We start from the raw sequence: 24,103 nt of genomic DNA on the forward strand, positions 1-24,103 counted from the left end.
CAAAAAGCATAATGAACTTAAAATGACAACAAAGAACAAACTGCAGAATGAGGATTCCTGACATAAGCAAAAGAAATAGATGATAAATCAAAGTTACCGACAATGATTTAGGAAACAATGTATTTGAAGGTTTCGGGCCAAAGACTGATACATGTGGCTTACATCTTATTTCCTAGCATACTATTCACCAGTAATGAACCTTTTATTTACTTTTTCAAGTGTGTGGCAATCTGACCATTACTTAGTTTTGATTGTAAATATCTAAAATTTGTATAGTCCATTTTGAAGGATAGGTCCATATAAATAAATTTACAATACAAACTTTGTTAAAGTAACAAATTTTGAAATGTAATACTTTTAACTTTCAACCAAAGAGGTAAATTTAGATAATTTTCCAATAAATAAATCAAGGTTAAAACATATATTTTTTTTTTAGTGAAAAAGATAATAATAGAAAGTCATCCATTTCTCACCAGCACTATAGCTAACATTTATTTAGTGTTTATGTCAGCCACTCTACAAAGTGTTTTTGTGTACAATTTTATTAATTCTCACAACAAACCTATACGGCCTCATTAGACTCATGGGAAATGAAAGCTTACAGACATGCTTAACCACCAGGAAAGGCCAGGAGATAACCAACACAGTCCCATTTGAAACACAAGGATCAATGGCTTCTACTTCCAGGGCAATAAAAAACAGCTGATATACTTGTAGTGAGTGGGAACACTCTTAAACTCTCTTGTGTAAGAAGAGCAGAAGAAAGGCATGGAAACTTAGTGGCAATGTGAGAAAATGGGCTGAAGAAGGTTGGAAGAGTGGAAAGGAAACCACTTAAAAGGACTTTGTCAAGATGAGACACAAAAATCTGGCAGAATCAAGTATTCCAAGATATTTATTAACTACCAATCTTATGTGAAAACTGGTCATGCAGGGACACAGCAATTAAATTTTCTCATCAAGGTATTCCCAGCCATCTCATGGAAATAGGACTTGTATTTATGACCATGGTAAAATGTGGTAAAGCCTAACAATCATGATAAATATGATAGGTTAGGTGCTTTGGACATTTGCTCTGGAAATTTCAGTTTGAGAAGGAACTCTTTGTTTTGTTTTTAACAATCAGAGCTTTCCAAAAATAGAACAAGAATTGGCCACCAGTGATTTCTTCCCAATAATGTCCTGCAAAGGCAGGAGGTCCAGTTGCTAGGGGTGTGGAGTAGGAACTGCAGAACTTAGCAAGTGATACTGGATGACCTCAAATATCTTTCCCAACTTTGAAGTTTTATGGAGAGATGAGGAAAAGAAAATCTTAGTAATAAATTAGTGTCAGAAATGAATGGACTATGCAGGTCTCTCCCTCTCTGTCTCTTTCTCTCTCTTCACCAAGTATAAATACATGGCATCCCATCATTAAAATGTCAAGTTTTCTTTGTTTAGATTGATCAAATTGGAAAGCAATTTTTTTTTTTTTACATTTTAAATAATGTTTCTAAAATCAAAGTTTATAAAATGCTTAAAAGAACATATTCAATATTATACGATGATCCACCGGGAACTAACTTAACTCTATTTAGTATTTTTTTTTTTTTTTAGTGTTTTTTTTTTTAACACTAAAATTGAGAATAGGTGGGCATGGATTAGTCAAACTTAGATAAGTGATTACTTTATTTAACCATCTAGTTTTAAGGACACAATTTTTCATGGTAATTGCTGTGTAAAGTCAATATCTGGGGAGATTTTGTTGTACCTACAGCCCTTCATTAAATTAATAATTTTTTGAACTAGTCAGGCTAGCAAATTTATAGGTGCTCTGATGTCACCCCTTTTATAAATCTGTAATTCTTAATAGAAATAATTTGGGAAAGATTCTCTGCTGTTTGTCTAGGCATGTGTGTGTGTGTGTGTATAAAATAAGGTTGTTTTTTTTTTTTTTTTTAATTTATTTATGGCTGTGTTGGGTCTTCGTTTCTGTGTGAGGGCTTTCTCTAGTTGCGGCAAGTGGGGGCCACTCTTCATCACGGTGCACGGGCCTCTTACCATCGCGGCCCCTCTTGTTGTGGAGCACAGGCTCCAGACGCGCAGGCTCAGTAGTTGTGGCTCACGGGCCCAGTTGCTCCGCAGCATGTGGGATCTTCCCAGACTAGGGCTCGAACCCGTGCCTCCTGCATTGGCAGGTGGATTCTCAACCACTGCACTATCAGGAAAGCTTCTAAGGTTGGTTTTAACCATTTAAAAATAAAGAGTTTGTGTGCCTGAGAGAGACAGAGAGAGATGACAAATGACACAGCAAATGGAGAAAAATATTAAGAATAGGTGAATCTAGGTAAAGAATATGTGGTATTCTTTATTTTTATATTTGCAACGTCTGCAAACAGAGTTTTAAATTTTTTCAAGCAAAATTTTTTTTCTAAATTAAGGAATATTAGTGAGAGAAAGTTTTGGAAATGAGAAATACAGGGGGAAAATACGCATAGTCACCACTACCTAAAGAAAATATCTGGGAGATAATCAGGTTTTTTGGATATTTTCACTACAAATTTGGTTTTTCATATCTCCTTACTGCATAAATAAGTTCTTAAGTGCTAGAATGTTACTATTAAGTCTGCCTTTGCCTTGTGTCACTTCAGGTTTATTTTCTGCTCCATATTTTAAAAGTGATTCTGGTATGTAGGCTTGAGAGAATCTGGAAATAAAAACAGCCTGCATCCACACGCCAAAGGTCTGCTACACTCTGCGGGGTCGGTGACAGATAAAGTACATTATCTTTTCGAACCTTGGAGATCTTCTCCTCCTTCAGATATCTCCAAATGTCATCTTCAAATCTGTGACAAGTCTTTGTAAAAAAAAAACAAAGTTGTTCTGCAGAAAACTTTTTTTCTGATTGGTGATGTTTCTGTGCTTAAAGACTGTGCCAAGCCCTCAGTGATCAGAATAAGCTTAAGAAGCATTATGGAAGATTATAGTAAGTTATTTTCAAACAGAGAGATGCATATATATGTTTCTAGTCCTTTCAGAGAAGCAACCGAAGCAGGGACCTGGGAAACAAGCAGTGTCGGCTCCAGAATTTCTTCCTAGGACAGTTTTAGGAGAGGGAAACTGGTTGGGAGTAAGACAGGACCTGCCTGGAGGCTGCATTTGCACAGTGAGCATATTCTTCTACTTAGATTGTGTGATTGTTGGGGTATCTTTAGGGAGTTGATGGAGATGGTAATGATAACACCTCCCACCCCATTCTTCACCAATACAGCCGAAATCAAAATATTTGTATTCCTCCTTTGGCTATGAGAATAATTACTTGTGTTGAGTTTGAGCAAAATGTTTGATCTCTCTGGAAATCACTTTTTACATTTATAAATTGGCTTATATGGACTAGACCGGAACAAGGGGACTTTTACTACTGTTAATCTTTGATTTTCTGAATTAGAAATCCCTGTATTAGAAATTTCTATATTAGAAATTCTCTCTGACCTGTAAGTGTATGTTCTAGTCTGGAAAATATAGGTCCATCCTCAATCTAGAACATGGGGAAGTCCTACTCCTCACCACAACTGAGGATCCTGGAAATTTTCAAGAGAATATTAGTGATAGAAAAGCTAAGCATTAATCAAAGGTAGGATTCAACCCTGTCTTTTCACACTGCTTTATTTTTCCTTAGTTTTTGAATTACATCTTTAAAACAAGTGGCATGTCTTGCTAATTAATTATGCTGAAAAGATATCATGCTGTTAAAAGAACATGTTAAAAAAGTGATAAATTCCTTTACACTGTGGTCCCTGGGTAGAGCAGAAACCATCATTTCATCCTCTCTCCCCACCCCTTTCTCTCAGTCGCCCCTCTTCCTTCCAGGTGTACTATGAGCATCTCAGAGACCACCAAACCTGAAGAAATCTGATGCTTAATGTGAAGCTAAAGGTGGCTTTCACTACATCAGAAGCCAATTTCCAAATAAACACAAAGAGAAAGCTTACACGCTCAGTGTTAACATTGGACTTAAAAGTTCTTACTTTAAGACTCATCCTTCAGCCAGGTGGTTATTTAATCTCTGCTTGGGTTTTTCCCCTGTGATGCAGAATTACCCACCTTTCAAGATTGCTTATGCTTTGGCAACATGGATGCAACTAGAGATGATCATACTAAGTGAAGTCAGAAAGAGAAAGACAAAGTCATATGATATCACTTATATGTGGAATCTAAAATATGACACAAATGAACTTATCTATGAAACAGAAACAGACTCACGGACATGGACGTAAAGAACGGACTTGTGGTTGCCAAGGGGGAAGGGGGTGAGGGAGGGATGGACTGGGAGTTTGGGGTTAGCAGACACAAACTGTTACATATAGAATGGATAAACAATAAGGTCCTACTGCAGAGCACAGGGAACTATATTCTATATCCTATGATAAACCATAATGGAAAAGAATATAAAAAGAATATATATATATATATATATATATATATATATATATATATATATACACATATACATATCTGAATGACTTTGCTGCACAGCAGAAATTAACACAACACTGTAAAACAACTATATATCAATAAAAAATACTAATAATTTAAAAAAAAAAAAACATTGCTTATGCTTTGGTCAAACCTTTGAAGGCTGTTGTGCATGTTGGTGTAGATAGGGCCGCAGGAGAGTGAATGGTATTACTGTATCTATAACTACTGTCAAGTGACATTAACAACTTTTCAATCAGGTACTGATCCCTAAGACTTTTCAAGGCAACAGCTTTAACACTAACTTTGGGTAGAAGATGTCTCGTTGACATTTCTGTTAAGAGAGGTAGGAGAAAAAGGTAACTAGCCTACCGTGGATTAGGCACCTATGAATGTTCATCCCATAAAATTACTATCACAATCTTGAGGAGTCAACATTACTACCTCATTTGATAGATTCAGAAGCAGAGGCATAGAAGGAAGAGTTCTGTGGCTGGATTCAGACATGAGCTTGTTTTGTTTGCCCTACACCATGATGTCGCATTGTCCACCAGCGTGACTAGCGTAAAGCAGGAAGATGAGCACGGGACTCATGCCCTCAGTTACATCAGCTGCCTGCAAATTTTTCTGCCACACGTGCATCCATGGGTAACCATTTCCCAACTGCCTTAGCTCAATGAATGTGTGTAATAAGAACAAAACAGGGTATCCGAGAACATTTGGAGAAATGAACAATGGGACTCGATAGGTTATAGTAAAGTTTCCCGAACATGCTGCTGGAGAAGTTCGGGAAGTATGTTAAGGGATTTGTTTGATGAGAAATCCAAATGAGTGTTTTAGGAGGATATGTGTGTGTGTGTGAGTGTGTAGTTCACCACAGAATCAAACTAAATCTTATAAATGAGTACCAAGTACATCCTCATTACCGTACCATAGGAAACACACAAGAAGGGGAAGGTATGGTTCTGGAGGGCTAAGTACAGACAAGCACTTCTAACACAAGAAATCATAAAGAAATAAGACCAAGGAGGTAAGCATTTTAAATAAATCACACTTTTCACCACTAAACAGTTCACTAGCTAAAAGGACTCATTTGGTTCCCAAATTTTATAGTATGGCTAATAAATAAATGATAATCAAAATGATACTTGCCATCACACATTTAGACAGTTTAGAATATGATAATCAATTACGTCAATATTCACTGTTAGATTTAGTACTAATTATTTGAAATAAAGGTGAACTCAGATCCACAGAATCAGTCAATATTCTTAAAGGAGAAAATTATTATCTTGGGGAAAATATAGATTCTTACATCTTCCCTTGTGAAAAGAAATAAAACTTGATTGGAAATATAATACTTTTGATTAAAGACATCAGGGAGGCAAATAAATGAGAATTTGAACCACAATTTTCAAGAAGGATGTTTCAAATATCATTATGTTATTTTGCGCAATGACTTTTTGTAGCTCCATGTTTGCTAATTGAAACGTAGAAGAGAAATTAAATTGTCTTGGGATATTTCCTTGGTGTAATTATAATAAGACACGACAGAAAAGTAAATGATGCTATCAGGAAATACTCCTAGGCTTATAACACCTTAAAAAGCTAAAGTTTCTTAGAAGCAAGAAGACATGGGAGGTATCAATGTTCCAGAATAAGATTTCTCAGCAATAAATGATGATACTGGATAAATGGGTCCCTGCTTCCTGGCTCAGGAAGAATAGCCTGTCCCAGATGTTGGCTGACTGTCTCACACTCAGCCAGTAGAACCACCCAAAACTCCACCCTGCCTTGAGCATCTCTTGCTATAAACTCATCTGCATCTGTATCCATCTTTACCACCTTCCCAGGGCTACAAACTTTTCCAAAAGGGATTAATGCAACACCCACTGCATAACATTAGTGTACAAAAGCTGTCGTAAGCAGACTAATAGTTCTCTGAAGGCAGACTACACTCTCTCCATGTTTACATCCCCTTTGGGCCGCATAGTATGTATTTAGGTTGTGCTATGTTTACAGGTAGACAGAAACCCACTGGAGTATGGTTTAATGTTCTATTTGGCCACCAGATGTCAGTGTGTGATAAAGAATGCTAAAACACCACCCAATGTTTCTAGCTAGGAAGGATTAAAAGTACATTTTGGTGAGTTTAATTTGCCAGAGTAAAAAAGGGCAGATAGAGTCAGAGAAGATATAAGAATTGCTGGACCCTACTAACCCTGTTATTACTATTACGTCCTACCACATGGGAAAATGTCTCCACTTTTTTAAAGTGTGTGTAAAAGTTTGTTGTCTTTTAAAAGTAAAATAAACATTAGTAAGCACACACTAATTGGAGCTCAATTAAACATAAATAGCTTAAACTAAATTAGAAAAATCCTAGATATTGTAGAATAAAATGTTCAAAATAGATATCTATAAATTACTCGGCATTTCATAATTATACTGGTAGGAATGTAAGTTAAGTAAATTAAGAGCCAGAAAAAAGAAATCAATGCAAGAAAGTTATATTACATAAAAAAACAAATATCCCACAAAAGACTGAAAATTCTCAAGACTTCACAACTGGACCTGTAAAAATGTTTGTTTTTTTTTTACATAATTAAAGCTTACTATACCAAGCATTAACTCTTTCGATAAATGAGAATAAGAAGTACAGTTCTCAAGGCCTGTTGATTCTGCTCCTTCAGTGTGGTTCAGACCCATCCACGTCTTCCCATGCCTGTTCCCACAACGTCCTCAGACATTCATAACCTCTCGCCCTAATCACTGTGGCTGCACTGCAGCCTTGGCCTTTTCCAATCCGTTCTCCACCCTGCAGCCAAAGAGATATTCAAAAACACAAATCTAGGGCTTCCCTGGTGGCGCAGTGGTTGAGAATCTGCCTGCCAACGCAGGGGACACGGGTTCGAGCCCTGGTCTGGGAAGATCCCACATGCCCGGAGCAACTAAGCCCGTGCGCCACAATTACTGAGCCTGCGCGTCTGGAGCCTGTGCTCCGCAACAAGAGAGGCCGCGATGGTGAGAGGCCCGCGCACCGCGATGAAGAGTGGCCCCCGCTCGCCGCAACTAGAGAAAGCCCTCGCACAGAAACGAAGACCCAACACAGCCATAAATAAATAAATAAATAAATAATTAAAAAAAAAAAAAACAAAAAAAAACACAAATCTGACCATGCATACATTCCCCTCCTGAGATCACCAGCAACTCCCTAATGCCTTCAGGTTGAAGCCCAGCCCCTTGCAAGGCCTACAAGTCTCTAGAAGCTTCCTCCAGCTCACTGACTTAGCCAGATTTCTCCCTGGGCTCCAGAACCAAATAACTTACGCTTCCTCTACCCACCATACCTCTGCATGCAAGGATGTTCTGTCTGAGAAACAGTCTCATTCACACTCATCATGTTAATTCCTACTCATGCGCCACCTCCTCCAGGAATTCTTCTCTGATTTCACCCTCCCTAATCTCACCCCTCCCCCACACACACACAGAAGGTTAGGTGCATACTATGTATATAGGTGCATACCACAGCATTTAAGCACTGCAGTAACTATACCTGTTCAGTAAGCATTTCTCCTTTACACCTTTATGAATGATCTTAGCTCTCCTGTGCCTAAACCTTATTCCAAGGCTTAGAGATGCTATCTGGGTAACTTAAGGTCACACATCCTTTGTTACTTACAGGGCTTTAAGTAGTAGCCAGACATTTGAATCCAAGTTCTGGGCTCTTCCCAATGTCCTAGGCTACTTCCAAAAGCCATTAAGAGGGAACCGCTTCATAGGAATATAGCAGAGAGCATTATTAAGGAGTACTAATAAACGTATTAAAGAATAACAGACATAATAACTGTACAGACATTAAGCCTTCAAAAATATTGGCATGAACTCAGACAGGCAGAAAATTGCTGACCTTGCCTGCTCCATCTTTTTAGTACCTGAATTAGAAATCTAAAATTGCTTTTCAAAAGTTAAATGGTCCTGCTCACTGGCTTTTATTTTTATGCATTTGTCCTCCACTTTGCTAATTGCTTTAGAACATGAGCTACATCTTGCATTTTCCTTACCAGTGTGTTTACAGTATTTTGATGGGGCCCTTTCCTCTCCTCTCTCCATCCTCACTCTAATGTAAACAAATACATAGAAAACTTATGATCTTCTTAACCCAGTATGGGGGTTCCCAGATGTCTGCAGTCAGAATAACTTTACAGAACATCCGAGAAGGAGATGAGGCCTGGGGTGAGCCTCTCTGATAAATAACTATGTTGATTTCCACAGCAAAAGGGAGGGTTAGAACTGGGAAAGGACCGAGCAAGATGCTCTGTGAAATGTACTTCTCCAAGGAGACCTTCCTCCTTGCCTGATGTTGTAGAGACCATGAATCAATAAAACCCTTTAAGAATCCCTGAGCCAGCCAGAATTCTGGCTCATGGCTCCTTAAGGGACTAGTGCTTCCCCGGGAGCATCTATCTGGGCCTAGTAACAATAACAAGAAATAATTATTTCCTATTCAAAAATATGAAGAGTGATATTTGGAGAAGGGGGTCAACAGAAAAACTCTACTTCTTCAGATTCCTTCAGCATAGACCTCTGAGGTCATGTATTTGGGCCTGTGACCTAAGTGATCTACATAGCCCTCCAGCTCTCCACTGGAGCTATATGCCAACCCTGGATCCCAAACCCTAGTCCAGGGTTGTTATTACTCTCAGGTACCCAGAAACCTCTTCTCATGTCCCAGCAACGAGCTGGGGTCCTGCTGTGAAATGATTGCTGCCACCTGGACTCCTGCTCCTTTACATCTTTCTTTGGACTAAATCTCCCAGAATCTGAGTGCACCCCCTGAAGACAGCACACAGTTGGAATAACCCTAGGGAGTAAACACTGGAGCACAAAGCTGCTCCCCGGGGTGTGACAATTCTCTCCCACTGCAGTTAGCCTCAGTCCCTTAACCTTGTCAGATTACAGATCCTTGCCATCCTCATCCACCGGTGATACAGATGTCTCATCATTCCTCATACTCACACGCCAACATTTCCACCCACTGAATGCCAGATCAGTGAGAGAATTAGCAGTGGATCAAGGAATGAAAATATATTTAAAAAGAAGGAGGAAAAAAGGAAGAAAACCTAAAAGGTAGAGGGGAGGTATGAAAAATGAGGCAGGAATAAAAATGGCAACTTACACAGAGTTGGGATGTCATGGTGACATTTCAGCTCAATGTGGTTGAGACTAGACTGTCCTACTTCTCAAGCACAGATATTTAAATCTTGCAAGTGAGAAGTAATACAGTGAAAGAGAAAGTATAGTTAATACTATTCAATGCCCCCCTCTTTCCAAAGTTGAAGCAGTCAAGAACTAGAGAATAAGAGCACAAAGATTTCACGAGTGAACGTTCCCTAGAGACCCTCAGACATAGTATCACAGAGGAGGGGCAGGAGTAGAGGGTAGACGACAAGGCTGAAAGAGGTAAGAGCTAGTCAGCGGCCAAGTAGATTAGAATCTACTTCTTAACTCTGTAAGGAAAACAAAGAGTGAAATATGAGAAGATGGTAAGTATGGTAGTCTAACATTTTATTTCATTTTCTTTTTAGTCTGTATAATACAAATACATTTTTTCTATAGGCTGAGGGAACCAAACAAGTGGAGTAGGAGAAATTAAATGTAAAAGCAAAAGAGAATTATTAGTCAAGCCAATTCCCAGGGAAATGGGTAAAGAAAGAAGCAAAACGACAAGTACAATGCTTTAGATTGGAGGAATTTGAGATTAAGATTAGAGGAATTGTCTGATTTAAAAGAAAATAACTGTAAAAGCAAAGTAGCTATCAATTATGAAGACTGGATCATGAATGGTGTCAATTTCCATTTTTCTAAAGTATCTTCATCTACAAAAGAAAGCTTCAAAAAACAAGGCATGGCATACTCTCTTTTCTTTAAAATAATAAAGAAATTCTTTAGGAATAACTTTTCACTTTCCTTTCTCCCACTCTTGGAAGTTTTCTAGCAGTCAAAATTGACATTATAACATGATTTACTTCTGAGCAGTCACCACATTTTTCTAAATTCTTTTCAGTATCCCTTAGTAGATAGCTTCACTAGATAATATTACCTACCTCAAGTTGCCACATTTTAAACAGAGGTTGATTTTTCCATTGATTAGCAATCATTTTACTTTTTGCTGTTGTATCATTAGAGACTCTCTTGACAGTTTCAAGTTGTTAAAATACTGGGTTTTTTCTTTCAGTCTTTTACTTCATAAATCACTACATCAACTCTTCCTATGTAGGTAGGATAATAATGCCAGAAAATAGGTCACCGAGCATTGAGCCATAATTATAACTACCCAGGTAGAAATCAATCCTATAATTTTAGACAAATGAATGCAAAACTACTAATTTTTGCCTTGTCCTTAATCAACTGAGAAACTCGAAGCCACTTCTGCATCCTACCTCCCAGTAAAACTGGGTTTAACACAATGATGACTCATTATGAAATGGACTGGACTTCAAATTCAACATTAGGGGATGACTGAAAATATATTTTGTATTTGTACGGTTCCTTTCACTTCAGAATCTCAAAGTTGCTTGACTTTTTCAAATCCCTATTACATTGGCAAGCCACCAAACCAAGCACCGGTAAGGGATATTACCAGAAAAGTAAATCACCAGAAGTGTCAGTGAGTTTCCCACCCAATGTAATATCAATTTGTTTAATATCTGAGAATAGCATTTAGGATTTAAGACAAATGCCTGTGAATTCTAAATCAACTTCAAGTCAATACGCCTGGGAAATTAAAAATACTGAGGTATTCATTATGCAAATATAGAACAGAAATGTATAATTCTGTTACAAAGAGAAATGGAACATTATTTTTAGTGAGAGATTTTCAAATATCATTAAGGACTGTCTAGGTTTGCTGGTGTCAGAAATGATAAAAAATCTACAACTGGTTAATTACAATATATCTTTAAATAATAATATTTTACTAGCATTACAACTTTTGAGAAAGTACTGAAATTAATTTCATTTACTAAATAACTGTTTTTAGAGAACCACACCAAATGGGATTACTATCTATGAATTGCTAATTGAGACAGTTCTACATGTTGATTTTTGTCAACATCTGAGAAATACCATTTTAAACATTAGATAATGCTGTATGCAATTTACATAGCTTGAGAACTAATATACATTTAATAATACAATATTACTTGGTTAATATACTTAGCTAATATAATACACAATTAGTTAACACATAAGATACTGATTTAATATAAGTAATAAACCTCACTTAGTTAATATTTATAATGACACATAGCAATATATAAAGTTAGTAAAATATAATTAGTGAATTAGTTAATATGCCACTTTTTTTATTAAAAAAATCTTTGACTATTACATTCATATGTTAACCTCCCAAAGCCTATTTGTCCATAATGAGAAGATACCAACCTATTAGAACAGTTGGAAAGTACACCAACATACTTTGCTAATAGATTTTTCCCACATGGCCTAAGTTTCATTTTCTGAATCCAAAGCCATAATAACCCAATGATGCCTCAATTGTTAAATTCACTGCGGGTAAAAGCTCCTTTTAATGAAAATGGTTGAGATACAAAGAGAATGGGAAGCTGCAGTCACCATGCTCTCTGGCAGAAGGCGGCAGCAGCTGAAGAGTCTGACTATCCTTCAGGAGAGTCCTCTGTATGCTGCATATCTACTCTATTACCAGGTCCTCACTTAGGCTTTATTGTTTACTTTTTGATTATAAACTAAACTATGATTATAAAAGTATAATTGTGTCAAAATCTAAATATTCTTTAATTTTAAAAAGCACCATTTCAAAATAAGAAAGCATCATTTCATAAAATAATTTTGTATTTGATGTTGTAATTTTCTATTCTGTTTAACTGATGAGACAATTTTATTCTAATGCACTCAGTAAAAATTAATGTGGCATTGTAATGTGTTAATATCTGAGTGCATGACCTGCTCATTTTTGTTTTCTTAAATTATGGGCTCATTCATTCTTAACCCAGAAAAAAAAAAAAAGGAAAAAAAAATTTTATCATCACTCTGTCTAGTTCCAAAATAACCCTCCTAGAATTTTTATACAGATTGTCTGAATATTATAAAAACTGATAGGGTCAATAGTTTTTCCTACCTGGGATCATGACATCATTTATCAAAAAGTAAAACTTACCCCTCAGTAAAGTAATATAATTTTCTATCTTAGATCCTCTACATTTGTATCAGGATTATTTCTAACATAATAAAAAAATAAAATTAAGTAGTGAAATAAAGCCAACAAATTATTTTTATTGTTTATTTTGTGAACAGGATCTCTTTTCCATTATTCTATTTTTTTTACATTATGGAAATCTAGTAACTTCTATATCCTTATTTTAAAATCAATAACCTTACTGAAGTATCTTATTAGTTCCAATGAATATTCTGTTGTCTCCTAAAACTTTGTGAATGCAGTACATATTAAGGCCTAATTTCTGTGGTAAATACTTGAAATTTATTGTATTTAATCCTTATTTTAGAAACTTTGGAAATAATATATATATGGTCTGAGTTCAATATATGTATTTTTTTTTTGACTAACTGAAAAAATAAAAGAAAGACGAGAGATACCTGTGAAAACTGGAAAGAATTATCTGTGTATAAAGTGTTATAATTATCCCTCCTTTATATCATCCATCTCCATACCTTTAACAATCATTTGCTCCTGGTTCTCTTTTCTAGCAGGCAGCCAGTCATCTCCTGCCAAAAATTCATGTCAACATATCCAAAAGCTAAGCTCATCATCTTTCTCCACAGCTGTTAAGTAACCAATTTTTCTCCTATGAATTCCTGTTACATTGTATTTTATCACTTAAAGGGTTTCAGTACATTCTGCATCCTTCATCTCCTCTAAGGGAAAATATAACTCTTAAAAGCAGATACTAATTATTTATAAATGTTTTTAGCTCACAACATGTGTAGGCTCTCACTGAACATGGGATGAACTCAACTGAATTCCACCTTCTCACAGATGGGCTGTATCCTGGCCCAGGGGCAGTGAGAGCTGTCATCCCGGGCGGTTGATGACATGTGTCCTTCCCACTCATTCGGTTGCCATGACTATGGCACAGTGAGCCATCCTTCTACTGCTTCCCTCATTGGGACACACCCCTATAAATAGCAGTTTCAGAATGTGGGTCATTCACAGGACTAGCAGAGGTGCCACCCAGAGGGGCTGATGCGAGGAAGACCAGGATCCCGGATGGGATGAGAGGGTAGTGGAGTCTGGTTGCCACTGATTGAAAATGAAGAAATTGAGAGCGTTTTTTCACCCAAACACAACATCGAGGCAATCCACGTCTACACTGCCTATGACATTTGCCTCTTTAATAATAAAGATAATCCTGCAAATGATAAACTGTCCCTAAAATAGCCTGTGGTGTAGGAAAGTTACAGCGTTCAAGGTTTCTACCTGCATGGGATCAGGTCCTCTTTAACACAGTTGTTAGTTCCTTTAAAGACCAGTAAACTAGGTTCTACCAAGATGTTGGATTCCTAGTAACAGTCATACATCAGGTAGTTTAACTTACTATCAAAAGCCTCAAGAGAGGTAAATCCATGTATATTATTTTGGTGGCCCTTCATCCCAAAACATTTTTTCAGTGAAAACACACACCCTTCTGGGTACATCACCCAGATGCTTACGTCAAATTCGTTCAGAGCCGCAGCCAGCTCCCCGATGCCTGTGTGGCCTTTGGCTTCGTCGGTGGGCGAGGTAGCTTGAGCAGCATTGGAGATGCCGGCAATGGCCTCCTGCACTTGTTTGAACACGTAATCTCGGTTGGCTCTGGTGGCGGCAACATCTGGGTGGCGGAGAAAGGCCTGGGAGGCTGTGTACAGCATTGTGGCGTTCTTCTTTAGAGCCCCTCGGGCAGCTGCCATCTCATCCCGACAATGAGGGTCCTTCAGCTCCTGTGTGTGCAAAACACAAACCCATCACTTCCATGAAGCTTGCCATGGAAGTATCTGTAATAGAACTTAAAGTCACAGACATCTAGGACCACTGAATTTTAGAAACCATCTCCTCTCTCTTCTCTCTAGCTGCCAAGACTTTGCACATACTGTTCTTTCTATGTGAAATATCTGAGCATCCCTCTTCCACCCTATCCTTTCCCCTGATGGGGCCCATCCTCTGAGAACCTACTCTCCATCCAACTCTCTAAGCTACATCCCCTTCTATCTGCTCCCACAAGACCCTCTTCCCTCCTATCATTAACACTCATCAATGCTTTATTGTATTTACTTATTTAAGTTTATGTCTTTCTCCTAAACTGTATGCCTAATGACAGCAGAGAGCCCTAGCTATCTTGCTCAGTGGTTCTTTAGGCAACAGCACAGTATCTGGCCCATGAAATGCATTCAATAAATATTGCTGCAAGAATGTAAAAACTGAGCCACCAACAAGGTAAATGGCTTGAATGGATCAGAGTTAGTTATCAGCAGATGGTAAACCCAAACTTCAGTTTTCTGATACTGTGCCTGACTCCACATTGAATTACAATCACAAACATGGGAAATTGAACGCCTCTGATTTTGCTTAGTGCATCTCTGTCACTTCATTATCATTTTCAGAATAGGGTTCATTTTTTTCAAAACTACTTTTGATGGCAGATCACTCATTTGAGTTTAGGGAATAATAAAAAAATAGATCAAAGATGATTTGCTTTCTTAGTTTTGGATGTCAAAATAGTACCGCTGGAGAGTCTCTATTTTCAGCTTTAAAGGGTATTGTTAAGAAAATGTTCACAGCAGTTTTGGAAATGTTAAAGGCAGTACTGTTCTCTGAGAGCCATGTAGGACTGCCAGCTGAGTACCTCTGGGAGAAAATTTCTCTAGCTTCAAAATTTATCATTAGAGGGTATTTGAACCACTGGGGTTCTATTCCTATTTGCTCACTTGGTACACGATAGATGGATGACCTGGAAACAGTGAATTACATCTCTCTTCCATGGGTCAAAATAATTCTGAGACAAGCACATTATATTTGATATCTAAGATTGTCAAGACAAACTGACATTAAGTAGTAAATAACTAACTGAGCCATCTATCCCCCTTTGCTTAAGCACTAACAGATCTATGCCAGCCAACACAATTTCTAAATTGGGATGACTTATTTTTAGCCCTAAAGATCAACACAGATAAATGGGGAACCAACATGTGAGGGTATCCTCTACACTGGTCAATAATCTAGGCGGTGCAGGTAGAAGTTTCCTCCCAACTAGTCATGAAGGGTCTTATTAACCTCTAGAACACCTGGTCCAGAAATCTTAGATTCCATTCTGGGATATATCTATACTAAAAAAAAATCTAAATATGAAAGTGAGAAATAGGGGGTGGGAAATTCTTTCCATAAAGATATTTTTAGAAACATTTTTAATCACATGAAAAAAACCTGTAAACAATGTAAATGTTGATTTATGAAGAATTGGTTAAGTAGACTATTGAAGTTTTCATTTGATGGACTCTTTATGTGGATATTAAAAGAAGTTTCCATAAAAATAATAAAATGGGTAATATTTATAAGATAAATAAAGAAGAACATTTTACACCTATTTGTATGCACAGTATGATTGTAAATATGTTACAATATGAAGATAAACAACTGAAAAGCAATATACCAAAATATTAGCATGACGTTTCTGTGGCTGGTAGAGTGTTATACAATTTTTTTTCTTCTTTTTAATTCTACTTTTTTTCCTAAATTTTCTTGAAAGAGTGTGAAATAGCAATAGTTAAAACAAGGTTAATGAGATAAAAATAAATTATATTTATGGGCATTCTCAGATGAATATCTCATATATTACTGTGGATTTTAATACCAGCTACATGTTGATGACTTGTTTCCATCTCCAACCCACATCTCTCTCCTTTTGACATTTCTACATGGATCTTACAAGCATCTCAAAATCAATGTATCTAAGTATGAAATCTTGATCTCTAAACCTCACTAATCCCTTTCCAATCTTCACCCATCTCAGTAAATTCCTCACCACCTACCCATTTGCTCAAACAGAACCTCAGATGTGAACTGGTTGCTTTCACTCCCTAACCTCCCACAGCCAATTCCACAGCAGGTCCTGAGTGTTCTATTTTCAAAATAAACGTGGACTCCCTATGCTTTTCTCCACCGGTACTGCTGCCAAGCTATCTGAGGCCACCACTGAGGCAGAAAAGACACAGCCGGGCCAAAGGACAGCTTCCTCATGCACAGGCATTAGTCAGAAGGCAAAGCTACCTCTTTGTTTTGCCCTTACTTAGGCCATGATGCATGGAGGAATGGCATCTAAAACAGAAACTTTGTAGCATCTGAGCAAGAAACTCTGACCATGAAGAACCATGGAGCATGTGCAATAAAAATGCACAGGTTGCTGATGACCCTATAGGACCTTCCACATGTGGCATTCAACTAGTAAGGGACAATTGAAGGGAAAACAGCTCCTAGAGCGCATGTAGGGTGGCTTCAGGAGACAAATGTGCAGGACCAGAAGCTGAGGCAACCTGAAGCAATCCAGGCCACACCTCAGCCCCCTGCTCAAAGAATATTCCACCCCCTAATCAAAAAGACCCCCACCCATTCAAAGTGCTAAAAATAAGACAAAAAGAGGATCAACAACCCTGGGTGGCACCCCTCACTCTAGAGGACGCCCACACCCTTCTCTGAGTGTGTAACTTTTGCTTCTGTCCTGAATAAACTGTGTCTTTGTTCTCTTTGATCCTCAGACTCCGTGTGTGTGTTTATTTTTTCCTCTGTGTTTTGTGTTCCTCACCAAATTCTTTTGGATGAATTGAACGAGAGCCTGGACTTTTGATAAAGATTTTCCAGAATCACCAGCATCGCTCACCTAGATGACTTCAGCCCCCTCCCAACTACAACTAGTCTCTCCTCTTCCATGCTACCCCCTCTTTGCAATGTACCTAGAGTAACATTAAACTGTAAATCTGAGACTTTGATACCAAACTCTGAACTATTCAGCTACTACCCATTCACTTACAATAAAATCCAAACACTCTGCAAGACTCTGAATGTCCTAGCACCCACCGTTCTCCCCAGCCTCCCCCTTGGTTCACTGAAATCAAGATTCAATGCATTTTTTTTTTCAGGTGTTTAAACAAGCTAAGTGGGTTTTGGGCCTCAAACCTGTGCTTTAGAGTAACTTAGCTCCTAACCACATTACATTGTGGGCTACCACACAAGATTCCACTTGAACAAAGCATTCTGCTGATAACAAAATACATAAAAATAATTGCCTGAACTAAAATCATGACTGTGTGCCCACCACCAAGGACACTGGAAGCTCTTTAGGGAAGGGACTAGATCTTGGTCAAGTTTGTAATACAGGTGTCACTTCAGTCTGGCACAGATGAACACTCAACAAATGTTCAGTAGAATTCTCATGTTGGTCACAGAGAACCTTAGAAAAAGTCCCTAGGAAGTGCCCAAAATGTCGAAGAATCCTAGGAGTAGTCAAGAAGATGGGTGAATAGGATTTTAACTAACCTCTCCACATTTAAAGATGTTTTTTCTAAGAAGAAAGAAAAAGACACACTCTTTGGAAACAAAATTCTAATGGTACCTACTGAACAAATAGAGCAGGCTAAATGGAGAGTGTCATCTTGAGACAAAAGGGAGGCAAAGAAAACCCCAGGTCAACCACCTTCACCAAAGTGACTCGCTACCTGTGCTCTCCCTCCCCTGTCCATTGCCTTCTCTCTCTCTCTTTCTCTGTCTTTTCTCTAGTTTTCTTCATGTTTACTTAATCTCTTTGATAAAAGTTTCACTGTACATACTACACACTTGGGGTGTGTATATGCACGGTGCTGTCCACAGGGCTGGGAGATAAAAAGTGAGGGCTAAGGACAGTGCCCAGGGAGTGGCCACAGCATCACACCACAGTTTGATATTCTTTATGTTTCAATCGGGAGCTTTTCCAAGTGTGAACAAAAGGTTAGAGTGTGGTCAGACATAGAGAACAGGCTTGTGGCTGTGAAGGGGGAGGGTGGTGGGGGAGTGAGGGACTGGGAGTTTGGGGTTAGCAGATGCAAACAATTACACATGGAGTGCATAACAACAGGGTCTTGCTGTATAGCACAGGGAACTATGTTCAATATCCTGAGATAAACCATGATGGAAAAGAATATTTAAAAATGTATATATCAATATATGTATAACTGAATCACTTTGCTGTATAGCCAAAATTAACACAGCATTGTAAATCAACTATACTTCCATAAAAAATTAAATATAAAAGTCAAAAAAAAAAGAAAGGCTAGAGTGTGGTAGGGCTGGCGTAGTGGTTCCCACCACTGAAGCAGGTGGCCTGTGACCTACTGTAAGCACGCAGGGGCCTGAGAGTACCCAGGGAGTACCACCACCGTACAGTAGGGCCAGAACGGGCTCGACTAGGAAGCTGCCTTTGTGATCACAGGTTCCTAAGGTATCTGGTGATCTGACAGCCAGCAGATGCAGCTGATCCACTGTCCGGGCCTACAAAACTACAAGGTTACTTAAACTCACTCACTTTCTCCCCTAGATTTCCAAAATCTTTCCCACCTGTTGTCTTCTTGCAGCTACATAGTTAAGTTTCACCATCTCTTTTCCAAATTCTTTAAAGCGATTTGCAAGGTCTTGCTCATTTGTAGCATTTTTGACAGCTTCCAAGGCCTCCTCCACCTGAAACGATAAAAAAAAAAATCCATAACTGGATAGTATTGCAATATTATTAAACATGCTAGAAATGCTAGTTTGTTAAAAAGAAAACATTTATGCATTAACATTTAAATAAAATAATGGGAAAAAGTACCCCAAGAAGCATTTATAATCAGAATAAATATTTGTTCAACATTTATATACTTTGTATATAAAAGATAATAATTGCTGAACTCCTGAAGCATATAAAATACTACATTGATTGTATTTTGAGTTATGGTTTTGATAAGGGATATGGACTTTTAATTTCAAGTAGAAAAATAAAGGAAAATATACTTAAGAAATATGGAATTGAAAAACAAACTTTAGAAATCTTCAGAGGAGGAAATGTTTTGCAAACAAAAACTGGAGGAACTTCTGGGCTGCAAAAAGTTTGAGATAGCTTAAATCTGCAACCAATCTTCTTGGCATCACCTCTAAAGCTGGGACTAAAGGGATTGTAATTTTAAGCTGAGTTTACACCTTGCCATCCAATAGAAGAGAAAATATTGAGCCTCGAGAAGTAATTGAATTTGAAGTTTTGTTGCCATGTAAGGTGGCATCAACTAGAGTGAACAGAATAACGGTCAGTGGAAATAGCCAAGAACATAATCGTGAGTGAATAAGGCACAAGACAGAACTACGTTTGCAAAATCAAAAGTTCTTAGTTTTGAAGGGAGTCTGGTAGAGAGGCCTCAACTAGTACAGGCTTCTGAGAGTGGCAGTAGAAAAAGAGAAATGGTAGCTGTGAAAGAGTAATGAGAAATACAGAGAATGTATGGGTCTACTGCAGAATTCCAATTGGCTCTTGTAGTTTAGACCAAATCAAAGGACAATATACAGACAGTTCATTGTTTGACAATGCGGAAATCCAAATGACCATTAAAATGGCTAGAAAAAGTCATAGATTAACATAGTACTATGGAGATACACCTTTGTTTAACTTGACACAATCACAAAGGTGGCTAATCCAACTTCCTCACCAATTTCCACTGAGTGCAGGAAGAGAGTAGTGTATATAAACCAGTGATAATGGATATCATCAAATCTTTTCCTCCATAGATATGACAGTACCATTAAATTTACTAAATAGGCTAACATTTCATTAAGGAAAGAGTTGCAGCAAGCAAGGGAAGTTATTTAGAATGATGGTGATGGGGGTTCAATCTAGACACCAGATAAAATTAGGTTTCCATTCTCATCTTTTATGGAAGATAGAAGATCTTTCTTTCGTACCTATTTGCATTGTTCCTGAATGATTGTGAAGAGGAAAGGCTACGTCTTGCTCTTGGAAAGTCTGCAGGTGACAGGGACCTGGGAGGAGTGGAAGGACACAGATGGCAGGCTGTGTGATGGCTCTGAGAAGAAGAGTGGTGCTCATGGGGGAGGTGTTATAAGGGGAGGTTTGGGGGACTCTGTGTGCTGGATTGGGAAGTCACTTCCAACAAGCTGATAAAGGGGGCCCTTAGAAGCAGCTGCCACATACTTCCTTGTAATAAATGCCCTCCTGACCTTGGACCCTACAGATAGTTATTCTCCTCCCATGGCCGGCCTGGGCTGACGAACACCAACGTGAGAACCCTCAGCTCTGGCAGGTCTTCCTGTCCTTAATACTGGAACCTGAGTTCTGGGGATGGGGATAGCTGAAAAGGGTGAACTTCTAGACAGGATATTAAAATTTCCTCCCTATTTGGTGGATTTAGAAATTATTTTCAGAGCTTGTCCCTTAAAACTCTTAAAATCTTGAGTCTTCTCAGAGTTTGTCTGAAATAGCCCTTACCCCCAATTCCAAAGCAAGCCTACTTGTCACTATTATTTAGTCGACAGCTCTGTCAAATTGTTTGAGACAGACTCTTTAAATCAGTCTCCAGGACTTCCCTGGTGGTCCAGTGGTTAAGACTCCGTGCTCCCAATGCAGCGGGCATAGGTTTGATCCCTGGTTGGGGAACTAAGACCCCACATGCTGCACAGCGTGGCCAAAGACAATAATTTAATTACATCAAATCAATCTCCAATTTTCCTGACTGAAACTGCACTTATTTTAATGTAAAAAAGTAGTCTGAGAATTCATACTTCTTAAGTATGAATACTTATTAAGCACCTATGAGGAGCTAGGCAGGCATACGGGGATGGGGACAGCAGGAACAGAAGAGTCTGATTCCCCTCCTGGACCGTGTGACCCTGTTCTGTCCACAGTCACTGCCCATACCAGTGCTACAAATCATTGTTATGATCATTTCCGTTTGGACAGACTGACCTCATTCCAGGGTCCTTCAGTTGATATCCAGTTGATTGGATTTTAAGTGACACAAATGAAACTAATAAGTCATACAAAGCTTTCTTGTTAGGATCTGGATTTATAGCTAAATTTAAAAGATGTTATCTTGGAAATAGGAGTTGGCCAAGTAAATGAATGAATGAAGACAAGATTCTATATTTAATTACTTTACTTGTTGAGCCATATACTCTGGTTTGACCATGGATATCTCAGCAACATCATACTTTATCTTTCTGCCTCCTAAAGATAAGCTGGCCTTCTTGATTAAATTTTCTGTTTCCTTGTTCAAAAGTGAAGAAAATGATTTCATCGGATAGCAAGAATGATTAAATGCTAGCATCATTTATTTATAAAGTGCCATGCTTTATAAAGTACAATAATACAGCTTGATACATTTCCAAAGTTACTTTCAGCTTGTACAAGAAAAATGACAATAGCCAGTGTCCCTGACTACTTATGATGTAGCAGACATTGGTCCAAATGTTTTACATATATCTAATTTAGTCCTCCAAAACAGCTCTTTGAAGCTGATAGTTTTCTTGTTTCTTCTTTACAGAGGAAAGACTGCAGCCCGAGGGGTGACAGAGCCAGCCTGAGAGGTCTCACAGCAAGAGAGTGCAGGAACCTGGGTGTGAGCCCAGAGAGTTTGCTCCAGAGCTCATACTTTTAACTCCCAGGCTGTGCTGCCTCAGTTTCCTAAAAAGGATGGTTTTGTAAAGCTGCTGGAGTCCAGTTTGGATTGTACTGATCAGCTGATAATGAAGATTCATGAAGAGCCCTGCCCCATCTGATTTGATCAGTCTCCAGGTTTTAGTCATTCCACCTCTTAATTTCTCTAAAATCTACCCCTTCACAGTACACACTGCCACTGCCTTCACTCAGCTTTCCTTTCATTCACTGGCCTGGATCATTTTAATCATCTCTCAATCTGTCTCTCTGCTTGGGCTCACCGCTCTTCTAATTCCTTCTCCATATTGCTACCAAAATTATTTGGCTAAATCACGAAGCTGATTCTAATGCTTAGGACTACTCAGCAGTTCCCCATAATCTATACAGAGTCTAAACAAATGGGTAGAGTCCAAACTAATTATCATGATAACCGAGACACTCCACACCCTGTATCTCCCTAACTCTGTGACTGCCCCTCCCAACCTCACCCTGTCTGCTCCAACAACAGAATCAATCAACCAGATTACTGTGGACGCTCCAAGTCCCTCCCTCACTCTCATGCCTTTGTTCTTTCCTCCGTCTGTGAAGCTCTCAGTAGGTGAAATCTTTTGTCCCACCTGGATCCATCTCCCTTCTTATGGCAAGAGTATGCCAGTTGGGAGCAGTGACTCACTCTCTCCCTAGGCTGGTTATCAAATCTAAATTTCATACTTTCTGCCTGCTCTGTGAACACGTAGCTGGGCCCTTTACACCTTATTCCTGTGTTAAGATCTTATTCCTATGTTAAGCTTTGTAGGGAGAGAGTGTTTGACAGGCAACAAAGGAGGAAGGGGTTTTGTTTCCTGGTCCTGGAGCGTTCCCTGGACAGGCTCGGCAGCAGGGGTAGTTCCTCCAACACCAGGTGGCCCCCATGGGTGATTCTGTAGTGGAATGCCTCTAGTGAGACATGTCTCCACGCACAGTTTTCCTTGACACCCTAAAGGGCAGAGTTCTGGCAAGTTCCGTTGGCTTGTGTGGCACTTCAGTGGCCTCTCTGTCATCCAGTGGCCTAGGAACATCTGGATCCTGGCCCTGGTTTGGGGTGGGCTCTCCCTAGAGTGCTCTATCTCAGTCCTGGAGGGAGTGGCTGCTCCTTCCCTAGAGTTCTCTTTAAGTCTTCCTAGACAATTGCTTGTTACTCTAATCTATTAGCGCTAATAATTCTTTTTTTTTAATTTAATTAATTAATTAATTTATTTATTTATTTTTGGCTGTGTTGGGTCTTCGTTTTGTATGAGGGCTTTCCCTAGTTGCTGCAAGCGGGGGCCACTCTTCATCGCGGTGCGCAGGCCTCTCACTATTGCAGCCTCTCTTGTTGCGGAGCACAGGCTCCAGACGCGCAGGCTCAGTAGTTGTGGCTCACGGGCCCAGTTGCTCCGCGGCATGTGGGATCTTCCCAGACCAGGGCTTGAACCCGTGTCCCCTGCATTGGCAGGCGGATTCTCAACCACTGCACCACCAGGGAAGCCCCTAATAATTCTTTATATTAAGCTTTCCCTGCTCAAATTACTGTGTAGTTTTGCTCTCACTACTGGACAGGATGATACCTTCCCCACTCTTCTGATGGGGCCAACCTCTTGCCAATCACCCTCAATTCTCTGCCCCCAGCTTCAGGCTTGGGCTTGTGACTCCAGCCTGTTCAATCTGTGGTTGAACAATTAGTTCAGGAAAAGGCAAATCTCATTCAGTTCACTGAGCCCCAGTCCTAACACCTCCCTCTCCCAATCACATCACCCTTCTTCACATTATCCCAAATCACCCAACAATACATTTGGTTGAACTGATCCCATCCTTGGTTTGGGGCTGATGAGGGAGAGGAACAGTGCTGACCAAACTAAGAAATCAGCACATCCCACGCCCCCTCTAAATAATTAACTCAGAGATGTATACCTGATTTAGAAGCCAAAATGACT

At 38.9% G+C, this 24,103-nt stretch overlaps 1 protein-coding gene across 3 annotated transcripts in view; it reads right to left on the reverse strand.

Annotated features, from left to right (window-relative positions):
* CTNNA2 (catenin alpha 2) overlaps positions 1-24,103 on the reverse strand; it is a 1,194,816-nt gene that overhangs the window by 783,356 nt on the left and 387,357 nt on the right. For all 3 annotated transcript variants that reach the window (XM_059943640.1, XM_059943641.1, XM_059943642.1), the window contains 2 exons: positions 19,070-19,189; positions 14,164-14,430 (listed from right to left, as the gene is read on the reverse strand). In XM_059943640.1, coding sequence (XP_059799623.1) covers positions 14,164-14,430; positions 19,070-19,189 — 387 coding nt within the window. The remainder of the gene's footprint in view (positions 1-14,163; positions 14,431-19,069; positions 19,190-24,103) is intronic.

Source organism: Balaenoptera ricei, chromosome 13 (genome assembly GCF_028023285.1).
Source record: "Balaenoptera ricei isolate mBalRic1 chromosome 13, mBalRic1.hap2, whole genome shotgun sequence".
In the NCBI taxonomy this organism is placed as follows: Eukaryota; Metazoa; Chordata; class Mammalia; order Artiodactyla; family Balaenopteridae; genus Balaenoptera; species Balaenoptera ricei.